Source organism: Podarcis erhardii (assembly GCF_964252035.2).
Source record: "Podarcis erhardii genome assembly, chromosome: Z".
Lineage (NCBI taxonomy): Eukaryota > Metazoa > Chordata > Lepidosauria > Squamata > Lacertidae > Podarcis > Podarcis erhardii.
The window spans coordinates 50,232,485-50,245,490 of record NC_138504.1 but is presented as its reverse complement, the minus strand read 5'-3'; the positions used below and the strand labels follow the sequence as shown (position 1 = coordinate 50,245,490).

Here is a 13,006-nt window from a genome sequence, read left to right as displayed (position 1 = left end):
CTCTTCTGCCCCAGTAACAGTTTACCATGTTGTTCCTTTTCCTCATTGCAGAAAGGAAGTGGTGCCATTTTGAATACAGTCAAGACCAAGGCAAACCCTGCCATGAAGACAGTCTACAAGTTTGTAAGTGTCATAGAGTTGCATAGGAGGTGCAAATATATAGGGGAAGGCTGGGGTTGCTTTTAAGCACACAGGCGGTCTGCTGCTACACAATGTGTCCTTCGTGTGAGTCATGTAACTTGACCAAACTGGTAGGTGCATGAAACAATAGAGGGCTAAAAAGCCAGGACAGAAAGTATTTTTTGTTACTAGATTAAAAATGAAGAATCCCTCGGAAACTGCATAAAAGCTACATACTGTAGCAATAATCATTATTAGCTTTTCATCAATCAGACACTGAAATGGTTCTCAAGGTGCTGGCATAAAACTGTTGGATGAAATGTTTTTTTTATGGAAGAAAAAGACTAAACAATCAGTATGAAGAGGAGAAAGTGATGCAGTGTGAATGTTCTCTCTCCTCCCCTCCCCCTGCTGCAAGCCCTGCCACCTGCTGTTAGATCTTTAGTAGGATAAGAAGCAGGAGGAGGAGGAATTTAGGGAAATGTACATGGAAGCAATGCTGTTCTAGCAGAAATTTAACAAAGGCACTGAGGATAAGTCACACATGGATACTCAGACTTTAAATTGCAACCAGAGACCAGTAAGTTCTCAAGTAAACAGTGGAGCTGGTAGGAAAAAGGTTTCCAGCAAGAGCTCATCTCCCCTTCTGCCCCATAGCAGAAGGTGCGTACCAAAGTTGGCAGAGACCCGGCCTGGAGCAGAGTCTCCTCCTTTGTGTTCCAGCTTTGCCCTTTATAGGACAGGAGGCCACGGGCAGGAAATTGTCGTTGGGAGCTTTGGTGGAACTCACATTTGCCATCGTTCCTTAACCTACATTCAGCCAGTATGGATCGAAATAGATTATGGAACTGATATTCTCTCACCATCCAGAATCAAGCTCTGAGTGGTGGTGCAGAGAAGCCAGGAAGTGTGCTTATGAGCCTCCCTTAGATGCTGCTAAGAGTCGGGTCCTGCCCTAGTCAGGCTTCTTACCCTTACCCTTACCATGCAACACACACACAAAAATAATTAGAGGATAGAGCAGGAAACCTAGGCTTTAGGAGGCAGCGTATTCTCTGCAAACAAAATCTCTTTCCCCCTCATTAAATATTGTTTTTTAACCTCTTGTATCTGTATTTGTTCCTATACCCATTATGTCTTCAGTTTGGTGGACCAATTTCCCCACCCCTCCCTATTCTCAGTAATCAGAAAAGGTGGGTCTTGATGGGAGGAAATGAAGCCCAGTTGCCTCTGCAGCCAGAACAGGGTTTCTGACTTAAATTAATCTCCCTCCGCCCTTTTTTTTTCTATGCAGGCAAAAGATCATGCAAAAATGGGAATAAAGGAGGTGAAAAACCGCTTGAAGCAAAAGGTACTTGAAGTTTGTATTCTTAAAAAAAAAAAAAAAAAAGAGTATAAGAACTACTTGGCCAGGAAAAGCATTATGTGATCAATAGAGAGCTGTGTGGTGCTGTGTTGTTAACACACTTCAAAATGCATTACCAGCTGTCCTGGATTTTTCCTACTGTTATAAATATTCACAGACAAAAAAACCAAATACATTAAGACCTGATGTGGGATGTGTGCCCCTTGCACCAAAAAAAAAGGGAGGAGGAGAGATAAGGCAAGTCATTGGAGGTGGCAGCCCCTTGCTCAGGCGGAAACCGCGGAACTGTTCCTTTCTTCTTTCTTTCTTTCTTTCTTTCTTTCTTTCTTTCTTTCCTTCTTTCTTTCTTTCTTTCTTTCTCTTCTGTGAGAGAAGTCGAGAATCCCTGGCGCTGCATCAGTTGTTACAAATTTATTGCACACATGCACAAAAAGTTCTGTGTGGCAACGGTAGGCAAGTCTTGTGTGGATGGCGTAGGTTGCACACGCATCTGTTTAACATCCATGCAGCAATTTATGTACACTCGTGATGGCTAAACTTACAGGTCAGTTTCTGCACGCCATTTTCTATGTGGAAAACAGTTTCCATGCAAAATTGGCAACGGGTAAAGCATTCTTTCTCCTGCCAACCTAGCAGTTTGAAAGCATGTCAAAGTGCAAGTAGGTAAATAGGTACCGCTCCGGTGGGAAGGTAAACGGCGTTTCCGTGCATTGCTCTGGTTCGCCAGAAGCGGCTTAGTCATGCTGGCCACATGACCCAGAAGCTGTCTGTGGACAAACGCCGGCTCCCTCGACCAGTAAAGCGAGATGAGCGCCGCAACCCCAGAGTTGGTCACGACTGGACCTAATGGTCAGGGGTCCCTTTACCTTGACCTTTAAAGCATTCTTTAGAAGCTGTGCTGGCATCCTACAACCAAGTGTGATTGTGTCTTTAATATTAGACAGACACCATCTCTGGTGCCATTTTGCTGCCTATGGAAGAAACCTTTGGCTGGGCCTGTTGATAGATCCATCAGCCCAGTCTGAGCTGTTTTTCCATTTGGCATCTGCAGATCCTGCCTTTGGTTTCCCTCACTAATGACAGTCTTCACTTTTGTAAGTGAAATTCTGCCTGTGTGCAAAAGAGAGACAGACAGACAGACAGACTAGGGTGGGAGCCTCCCTCCCCAGCTCCCAAGACTGGGCTGGTGTTCCCCCGTCTCCTGGCCGATTTAATTTGAGGCTGCCATGAAACTGACCTCGCTACCCCCTGCATATTTTCCAGCATTAACATGAAAAGTGTCCCAGCTTTGGCAAGGAATAACCAAACCTTAAGCCTCACCTTTACGATCTTGGTTGCCAAATAAGGAGTGGCTTTTCTGTACGACAATGGGAGGAATTTTAAAATGCGCTGAAGACAGGAAAGCGGCTTTCTCTGACTGTGCATAGCAATGATGACCTCTCAAATATAATCAAGAGCCTGCTTTTGCCCTTGGTCTGCTCCATCTCTGGGTTTGAATTGCAAATGGGTAATGCTGGGTTGACCTCTGGAGAGGTCAGGCTGGTGTATGTAAGGTCCTCCTCTAATATGATCGCAGAGATTGAATGGAGCTCCCTTCCCATACCACCTCCGTTTGTGGTCTGGGGTTTTAAAAGCATCTGCAATCATTTCCACTGCCTCCTTATGAATGAGAGGAAAAGATTGTTAACAGAGAAAAAGCATGGCAGCTTCATTTCATGCCCAGGGACATTTTTAAAAAATAAAATAAAAGTAAAGGCAGCCTTTCTTGCCCCATTTCACAAATGGAAGAAGGTGGTCCATGTCAAGCTATCATCTTACTCTGTCTCTTTTGAAACCCGTCTCCGTAGAATTGGGCAGCACAAGGGAAGAGCCAGGAGGAGGGAGGAGGGCACTGTTTTCTGGCCCTGCAAATGGTGAAAGGAAGGCATCAGTGGCCAGCTGCAAATGAGGCTGCTAGTTTATTTGCTAGTTCCAAGAGAAGCCTTGTCCTTCAACCCCTTGTACTTTGCGGTGCCTTTGAGATGCACCATTTCCAGGGGCCTATAATGCCACAGTACGAGCGGGGTGGAAGCTTGTTCTATGTTAGACTGTCGTCTTGATGAGCCAAAGATTTTTAGCCCTAAAATGGATGTTCTTTGGGGAAGGTGTGCCTGCATGGATGGGCAGAGAGCAGTTCCTTTCCCTTCACACCTGAGCATAATATGTAATATACCTGGGGCAGGGGGAGAGGAGGAGTCTGGTCTGTGCAAAACTTCTTACTGTCCTGGCATATGAAAGGAAGAGAGGCTCAAACCTCCAGAATCAAGGATCTGGCAGAGACCCACAGAAACCCACAGAGTCAGAAGGATCTCACTGGGTCACTGCTTCAGGTGCCCACCCCACCCCGGGGAGATGGGAATATTTACTGGCAACTTGGCCTTCACCAAAGGCCCCAGGGCACATTGCAGTACAACAAAACAATAAAATGCAATAGACAGTAGACAATTGAAATAACAACCAACCAATAACACAATAAGCAGAAAGAAAATGATATATAACAATTTACTTTAAAAATTCCTTGGGTGGCCACTCATTTTAATTATTGTTTGGTATTGCTTTTAATGGTTTTTGTATTGCTATGCACCTCCCTGGTATTTAAATAAATAAATAAATAAATAAATAAATAAATAAATAAATATAAAGCATTGCACATTCTCAAAACCCTTGATAAAAAGTTACGTGGTTGTGTGCTTTCTGAAAATCCCCAGTGTGGGAGCCCATCAACGCCTGTTTCCTTCGGCGTTCCAAAGAGAGGCTTCCCTGCAGAGGACCTTTGTAGGCATCTGGCCCATTGCTGTATTGTCCAAGTATTTGGGAAGCTGCTCTTGAATGCTCAGCTTAACTCGACATGTCAGAGCAAATATTTCTTGTAGGACCAGTGGGTTGTATCAAACCAAGCTCTGATAAGAGTAGGCATACTGAAATGAATGTACATAAGTCGGTTGAAATTGAGAGGAACTCAAAATCTTTTTTTGTAAACTGCTTTGAGGTTTTTTCCTACAGTATATAAGTTTTATGAAATAAATAAATAATTGTGCCCATTGATTTCAATGAGTAGAGCTAGCATTGTTTTTTTAAATATTTCACCAGGAGACTGGCCTTTTTCTAAGCGTGAGGTCCCTTTCACAAATGTTCTTAGGGTCAAAGCTGCAGCTTGCTTTGGTCAGTATGGTGTTGAAGACCTCAGCCTAAGGCCAGGGAGGTGACCTGTTCAAATCAACCAGGTGGCTTTCCATGTTTTAAGAGAGTGAATCACCACCCAAGTGAATGCTTCTCCAGTGCTGTCTGGAATAAGCTTCGGTGGATGAACACTTAGTCACCTGAGCAGTTCTTTTTCCTGCTGCCACAAACGAATGCAGCTGCTTCTGTGCCCTCGTTCTCCTTTTCGGTGGCGCCTTTTCTTTGTCCTCTTCTGAACAGTTTCAGAACACTATCTCCTGTGCTGTAATGCTCATGCATACATCTCAGTCGATTTGCAGGACACACAACTAGAAGACACAGCTGGACACCCGTCTTACATGTTCTTGATGTGACTTTTCAAAGGCTGCTTAGGATCTCCAGTTGCTTTGTTCCTTGTATCTCTTCTGTGGATGAAGGGCATCTCTCTGTGTTACCTGAGCAATGGAATTGCCAAAGGAGACATATGTCTGTCCCTACCCCTTCAAAATGGAAAACCCGCCAGGACTTGTCAAGTTGAAATGAGAAGAGGTCATGGAGGTTGGTGAACCTTCACTTCTTCACCTGGGCCCTTACCTTGCAGCGCCACTCTGTGTAAAAATAGCTCAAGAGGTTTGCAAAAGGACCTCACAGAATTCTTCACCTTCTCTCACCAGGCCTTTGTTTTGCCTTCTGTGCTTGTGTACTCTTGAAATCCACCTGAGAAACTACACCATTACAAGGGCTGTTCTCCTCCACCTGTCAAGGTGTTCCAGCAATGGCATTGACCTCTTTTTTTCTGATTTGTTTTGCTCGTTTCTGCCAGATATGGTCTCAATCTCTTTGACAAAGTTGTGTCTCTTACATCCATGGCTCCTGCCCCCCTAATGCCCACTTTGTTGTGTTCTACAAAGACAAGAGGCTATTGTACCATTCATACAAAGTTTCTGTCTAGGGGCTTCTCTTTAACAAGTTTTTAATTTCCGCTGCCACCCTTCCTGCCTGCCTTGATGGACGGTGGCTCCACCAGCTGGGTCTGAAAAGTCCTCTTGTTTTTCTGTCTGGAGCAGACAAAGCTCTTCATAAGGTCCATCTATCCTTTGTCTTGTTTGACCTGAGTGTGTTAGGTCATCCTGTGTCCAAAAGAATCATTTCTAATTGGCTATCAGCTTACATGTCTCATTATAGTGTTTGAGCAAGAGTAGAACTTGAGGGGGCATGTCAAAGGTCACTCCATCAAAGCAGCTGGCTTCGGGGTCATGTGTGCGTTCAGTGCTCTCTCTATATTTACCAAGCACTGTTTCCTTGACATTGTTGCAAAGGGGTTTAAAACTGAGGATCACCAGGTTGCAGGCTTTCTTCCTCAACTGATTGTCCCAAGCTTTCAGTCTTCTCTGATCTTCTAGGAGCTCCTGCCTCCCTGTCTCTGCAAAGACTGCCCCTCAATCTTGCTTCGTCTCAACATGTTTTCATTACATGGCATGCATGCGCACACACTCACCTAACCATGAACTCAAGTCACTAGTTTAGTTCAATTTTCTTAAAGGCCAAAAGGTGTTGGCTTGTCAGTTCCCACCGTTCCTTACTAGCAATCGATTAAAGACTACTTAAAAATATTATCAGCTGTCCCGCTTTTAACCAATGGATTGATTCATTACATTTAAATATATTTGCACATTGCAAAGCTTCAATGAAACATGATTTATGGTTGGTTTTGTTTGTTTGTCTGTTTCTTATGGTCAGTCCTGAAAGCAAGAGCTGTAATTACCTTCCTGAATATTCTCTGTTAAATCAAATGTAAGCTTGTGGATTCATCCCTGCTTTGATTAAGCACCAGGTCCAAAATTACTCACAAAACCAGCAAGGGAGGGGCCATAGCTCACTGGTAGACCAAGCTTGCTGAAGGTCTTGGATATGAGCACCGCCAGCATCTCAAGGAAGAAGGATCCTTGTGCAGGTGGTGAGAGGGACCCTTCCCTGCTTGGGACCCTGGAGAGTCAGTCACTGCTGGTCAAGGGTAGGCAATACTGGGTTCCCCTGTCAGTCTTGTGGGAGACTCTGGGTCTAGAAGGCGCTTGGACATGGCATTTAGTTAGCTTTGGGTACAGCTTACTTAATTTTAAGAGTTTTCAAAAATCAAACTTGACATTTGCATGTGCAGAAGGGAAAGGAGCCAGTGAACCAGTGTGCCCTGCAACAACTTACTGTAACAAATTGCATTATTGTAAGGAAATTGGTGCACAGTCAACAAAGTGCCCCACAAGGAGACAGAAGCCAAGGGGGGGGGGTGTTCATCATAGTAGAGGTCTTTCTGTAGCCAACAGAGATCTATTGCTGGCCAGTGAATGTTTAAAATATCCACCAGGGGGTGCTCAGATGGGTTGGGATTCAGTTCAAGCACTGGCTCTCCAAGGGCAAACATCCACAATAGGGCTTTACACTCCTGACCTGACCATTCTCAGGCTCCCATAACATGTCAACTGCAGCTTTAAGGGGCCTCGATAGCAAACCCTCGACTTCTCCCCCCCCCCAATTTTATTTTATTTTCCAAAGGTACACAATATTCAGTTACCAATAACAACACAAAATAATAACAAAAATAAATAACCAGAAACAAAGACAGAAACCAAATCATGCACCCATGTGGGTTCCCTCCCCCAATACTCATCATCTCTTAATCTTTAGATTCTTACTAACATGGCGTCTTTTGGTCATCCTTAATATCCTTAATATATTACCTTTTTCGTGTTCTACTTTACAAACTTAGTCTATACATACCAACATATTATCCTTAGAATATGTTTCTTCATGTAATCCTCAAAGCATTGCCATTCTGACCTTAAATTCTGATTAGTCTGATGCCTTATGGTTGCTGTTAACTTCACCAACTCTATGAATTCACTTAAATTACAGATCCAATCTTCCTTTGTGGGGGATAACATTTCCTTTCCAGTCACTTGCAAGGAGTAGTCTGGCTGCGGCTATGGCATATAAGAATATTTTTTTCTTATCTTGTGGGATGTCCTTTCCTAAGATACCCAATAGGTACACTTCCGGTTTTTTCTCTATAGAAATTTTTAACATCTTTTTTACGTCATTGTAGAGACATCCCCAGAATCTTTTAACTTTTTTGCAGCCCCACCATGCATGTATCATAGTCCCCTCCACCTCCTCACACTTCCAGCATAGATTAGATTTTAACTTACATATTTTGGCAAGTTTGGAGGGTGCCATATACCACCTATAAAACAGTTTCATTTTGTTCTCTTTTATGGAATGGCTGGCGGTAAATTTTATACCCAACTTCAAAAGTCTTTCCCAGTGTTCTTTCTGTATTACATGGCCGATGTCTTGGGCCCATTAGACCATTACTTATTTTATTTATTTCTCTTTTAATTCCCATTCTAGTATCAAATCATAAGTTTTGGGTAATAATTTCTTGCTGTTTTTTAATAATGCTTTTTGTAATTTCTTCTTTTCCAAAACCTAATTTTTTAATCGAATTGAAAACATTATTTAATTGATGAAATTGGAGCCAATCGGTAAGATAGTGTCTTATCTCCTCAAATGATTTTAATTTTAATTGTCCTTGATCTTCTCTTAATAAGTGAGTATATGTTGCCCAATTAGTTTCCATATTTAATTTTTTTACTGATATCTATTTCATACCTTATACAAAGCATTTCTAAGAATATGGTTGGTAAACCCTCTGTGGACTTTTACTTTATTGCAAGCCCTCAACTTCTGTGCCTCTTCTTGAACTATCTAAAATTAACTGCTGGCAGATACTACAAAATGGTCCTCCTTGTTTCCTCTTGCTTTCCCTCACAGGTAACAACCCACTTCTGCATCAGTATTAAAATAAATTTGATTACCTTTTCCAATTCTACAATATCCTTTTTTGCGGTGTAGTGACCGGAACTGTACACAGAGTAGCTGGGGCAACTCTGTCAGATGGGTGGAGTTCTACTACTACTACTTCTGCTCCAGATGTGGTCACACCAGACATTTATATAATGGCTCTATGATATTGGCAGTTTTATTTTCAATTCATTACCTAATGATCCCTAGCATGGAATTAGCTTTGTTCACACAGAGCCACTGCACACTTCCTCAATCTTTCCACTATGACCCCAAGGTCTCACACCTGGTCTGTCACCTCCACTTCAGACCCCATGAGCACATATGTGAAATTCAGGGTTTTTTTTTTTTTTTGCTCCAACGTCCCTCACTTTGTTTTCATTGAATTGAATTTGCCATTTTCCTGCCCACTCACTCAGTTTGCAGAGGTCCATCACAATCTTTTTGTTTTAACAACTCTGAACAATTTAGTGTTATTAGAAAACTTAGCCACCTCACTGCTCACTCTCTAGATCACAGGTCCCAATACCAATCCTTAGGGGGCCCCACTTTTTCCATTTGCAGAACTTTCCATTTATTCCTACTCTTTGCTTCCTGCAACTTAACCACAAGAGGACCTCTCCTCTTATTCCATGGCTCTTAAGCTTACTTAGGAGTCTTTGGTGAAGTACTTTGTCAAAAGCTTTTTGAAAGTCCAGGTACACAATGTCAACTAGATCGCCTCTGTCTATATTGCTATATGCTGGGAGGTGTGAGATTCCAGAGGTTCCAGGTGCTTCGCTGGGGTTTGTGTTTCCTTTGGAAATGAGACACAGCGGAGACTGTGGTGTCTTTAGGATATATGGCTTATTTACATAAGCCTACGATGGAGATGCTCACAGCATTAACTCTCCAAGAGGTTTCTTCTCCCGTGGCCCAGCTCCCTCTGCTGCAGCTTACTGCGTTTAACAGACTGCCACCTTTTCCCTTCAGCTCACATCAAGGCCAACTGCATTCCTAAACTCTACTCTGCTTTGTCTCTGCTGTCTTAGAGCTGAGGGAGGGACCTTACCTCTCTACCCTCTGGCATACAGCCACTCCTTTGTGTCCCTTAATGGTTCCTCATCTTCCCTTTTGTTCTCTTCTAATGGCCCCTCTGTCAGGTGATCTCTTGAGCACAGAAAGCCAGGCTGGCTTGATTTTAACATGTTAAATCCAGTGTCTAGCACCCAGGACTTAGAAGGGAGGGTCCAGGAATTAGAAAGGGTGTTCATGGCACCCCACAAGCTCTTAACAATATGCTCTCAAAGAATTCCAATAGGTTTGTGAGACAGGACTTTCCCTTGCAGACGCCAGCCTGGCTCTGCTCCAGCAGGTCTTGTTATTCCATATGCTTTGTTTTGGATTGTGCAATGGTTTGTCTTTGGTGGACCGTCTTTATGTGTCTGATTAATTTTATGTATTTACTTAGGGCCACTTCATCCAAAGTTGGAATTTGGGGGATATTTTGTTATTCTGTAGCATGTGTGTTGAGTTTTTATATAACTTGTGAAAGAACAAAAGTGTGGCTGTGGCTTATATGCTAATTGGTTTCTTTTATCTATGCTTTTTTGTTGTTGTTGTTGTTGCTGTTGTCATTCCTAACATCAAAACTTGTTCAGTCAGTTTTATCCCCGAGTCCTTCCTTTTTGCCCCTCGCCCTTAATCAAGAGTGTTCCTGGCCATGCAATTCACCATTTCCTACCATACAGGACGTTGCAGAGAACGGCTGCTCCACTGTGCCAGAAAACTCCCTGCCATGGACAACTCCTTCCCCACTGGCTGAACAAAGAGATCCCAGACTCCACGAGGACAGAAGGCCAATCACTGTGCACTTTGGGCAGGTACGTGGGGGAGGTCGGAATTATTTGAAGTGCATGATTCAAACACCTTGGCTTCCTTTTTGCTTTCTCTGTAGGAAGATGCACACACAGACTCATACTGGTCCCTGGGAAGCCAAGCAGTTCTGGGTCATGTGCAGCCCCAAAATCTGTTGGATCACGGGCAATCCATGTTGTGTGAAAGGGTTATTGTGTGCACAAAACCAGACTTTGCACATCGCTACAAAGACACCTGAATTTGGAGCTGTGCAGCATCTTCTGCTTCGCACAAGTGTCTTGCTTTAAAGTTGGAAGTGGCAGCTGACTCAGATCTGAAGCCCTCACAAGGCTTGCATAGCATGCCCCTGCCTGTGTTTCTCTTGCTCATACTTCTGAGGATCTCTTGCCATGTATTAACCTGGAAAGGGGAAGCATCCTGCCGGTTCCATCGCGGAGGCGACAGCTTTTTCCTTCCCTGTGACTCCGTTTAAGGTGTCTTCTGTTATCTAGCCCAATTATTAGTGTCAGCAGCGAGCGGCTTATTATAATAAGCACTTCGGCACACTTTGAACAGAAAAAGCAATGAACTGTGGTTGGAAAATCAATTAATGGTTCTTTAATAGCATATTTCTGTATTGACTCTGGTGCTCTGTAGGCTGGTTATTTTTATTATGGCCCTGGCAATATATTTGTGAAACTTAGCCAGGATTGGAGCAGATAATAATTAGAGAAACGTATACAAAACTACTGAGATCAACTTTCTAGCTTTCGCCTTGGCGGGGGTGGGGGTGGGAGAGAAGTGTGATGGGTTCACTTTTTGTTGTCACAAGATTTGTTGGCCCCAGTTTTAATTTTAATCTAATCTTCCGTACTAGTCTGTGAAGTTTAAATATTAAAGGGCAGGTGTGAATTAATACCTGATTTCTCCAAGTGTCCATGTGACGGTAGGTATAATTATACTGAATACTGAAATAGCACTATTATTTTTAAACGCTTTAATGCTTTTAAACAACAGTAGTGTTGGATGCCACATTAAGGCACCAAATATTTTCATTTAAATGCACACACAGGTTTGAAAACTCATGTCTCCTTATGCATAAGATGCAATCATTCACTGGTGTATCTTTATAATGGCTGCTTTTATGCAAACCTCACTCACTCTCTAACATACACACATGGAGAGAGACATGTATATTTAGAACGGGGCTTCAGAGCCTCCTAATGAAACTTCTGTATTTGCCCAGCTATTGGAGTATTTTTCTCTGCGTGAGTGAATGGGTTTGAGATCAGTTGCTCTTGTGTTGCAGGAATGTATCTCCCTTCCGCTTTGTTTATCAATACAGGTTTGCTTCGTTTGCTTTCTTACACTTATTTCCTTCCTTCTGTCATAGAACCCAAGGCAGCAAACATGTAGTTCCCAGGCAGTCACCCCTTTCAGGCACTGACCAGGCTCAGACATGCTTAGCTTCAGAAGATGGTGGTGGCCTCATGTGTCTTCCAGGGGACCCTGAGAGCTTTTGGGCTGTGCTCCAACAGCTCCTTTTTTATTCTAACAAATAGCAATGTCCCTCTTCTCCATTCATCATTAGAAGACAACTACTTTTCAGAAATCACCAAGCAAAGTCAGTTTGTGTCTGGTATATTGCACACAAAGGATTTACATGGGGAGTAGAAAATCTGTGTGCTGCTGCTGTTAGCAGGGTGGGTTAATAAGGCAGAAGGAGATTGTTCCAAAATGATGTAGTTTTTACAGTAACTCTCCACTCCCACTTTCTTTGCCTTTGTTTCTTCCGCTGGTTTGGGTCTCTCCTCAAGAGAAACACATTAACGACCGTCCTTAAATTGCAGACGCCACATTCTGCCAAACCTTTGTCCACATTTATAGCTTGGTGATAATTCGGATTAAAAGCTGTCAAAGCATTTTTCCTGAGAAGGGATGGGTTTTAGTGTGGAGATGTGAGTAGAAACCCCAGTATTATTATTATTTTAAGTTTAATGTTGCATTTTAAGTGCCTCATACAGATAATTAAAAAGGAGTGAAAATCCAGGTGAGGGTGGAGCGGTTTGCACATTCCCAGAACGAGAGGAAGATGTGAAAGAAGGGTGTTCACTTCCTCAGTTATTCCTTGCTACCCATGTCTGTTCTCATCCTGACATCCTTTATTCAGAAAATGCATTTGTGTTGGTCAGGGTCAAGCGCCTCTCCTCCCCAATCTTCTTCTTCTTATTTGTTATTCTTATAAACCACCTTTTCCTCCAGAGGAGCTCGAGGTGGGGTACATGGTGCTTCCCCTCCTGGTTTTATCCTTGGAACAGCAACCCTGTGAGGCAGGCTGGGCTGGGAGGCAAGGACTGGCCCAAGGCCACCCAGGGAACTTCTGAGGCCAAGCGGGGATTCAAACCCTGGTCTCCCAAGTCCTGTTCCAACACTCTTCACCACAACACCACCCTGGCTGCGTTACATATCAGTAGCGCAGGCTGGCTTGCTGTGGCTGTGGCAGCTCCTCAGCCCTCCAGCCCCAGCAAGACGCCTTAATTGAGATATGCTGTCAGAGTGACAAACACATTTGCATACAGTCTATTTATTTTTCTGGGAGACGTCTGCTGGCTGCTGTGGGTTGAAATC

At 43.3% G+C, this 13,006-nt stretch overlaps 1 protein-coding gene across 9 annotated transcripts in view; it reads left to right on the top strand.

Annotated features, from left to right (window-relative positions):
• DENND1A (DENN domain containing 1A) overlaps positions 1-13,006 on the top strand; it is a 269,468-nt gene that overhangs the window by 224,159 nt on the left and 32,303 nt on the right. For all 9 annotated transcript variants that reach the window (XM_081847502.1, XM_081847498.1, XM_081847500.1 and 6 more), the window contains 3 exons: positions 52-123; positions 1,415-1,471; positions 10,273-10,404. In XM_081847502.1, the coding sequence (XP_081703628.1) occupies positions 52-123; positions 1,415-1,471; positions 10,273-10,404 (261 nt within the window). The remainder of the gene's footprint in view (positions 1-51; positions 124-1,414; positions 1,472-10,272; positions 10,405-13,006) is intronic.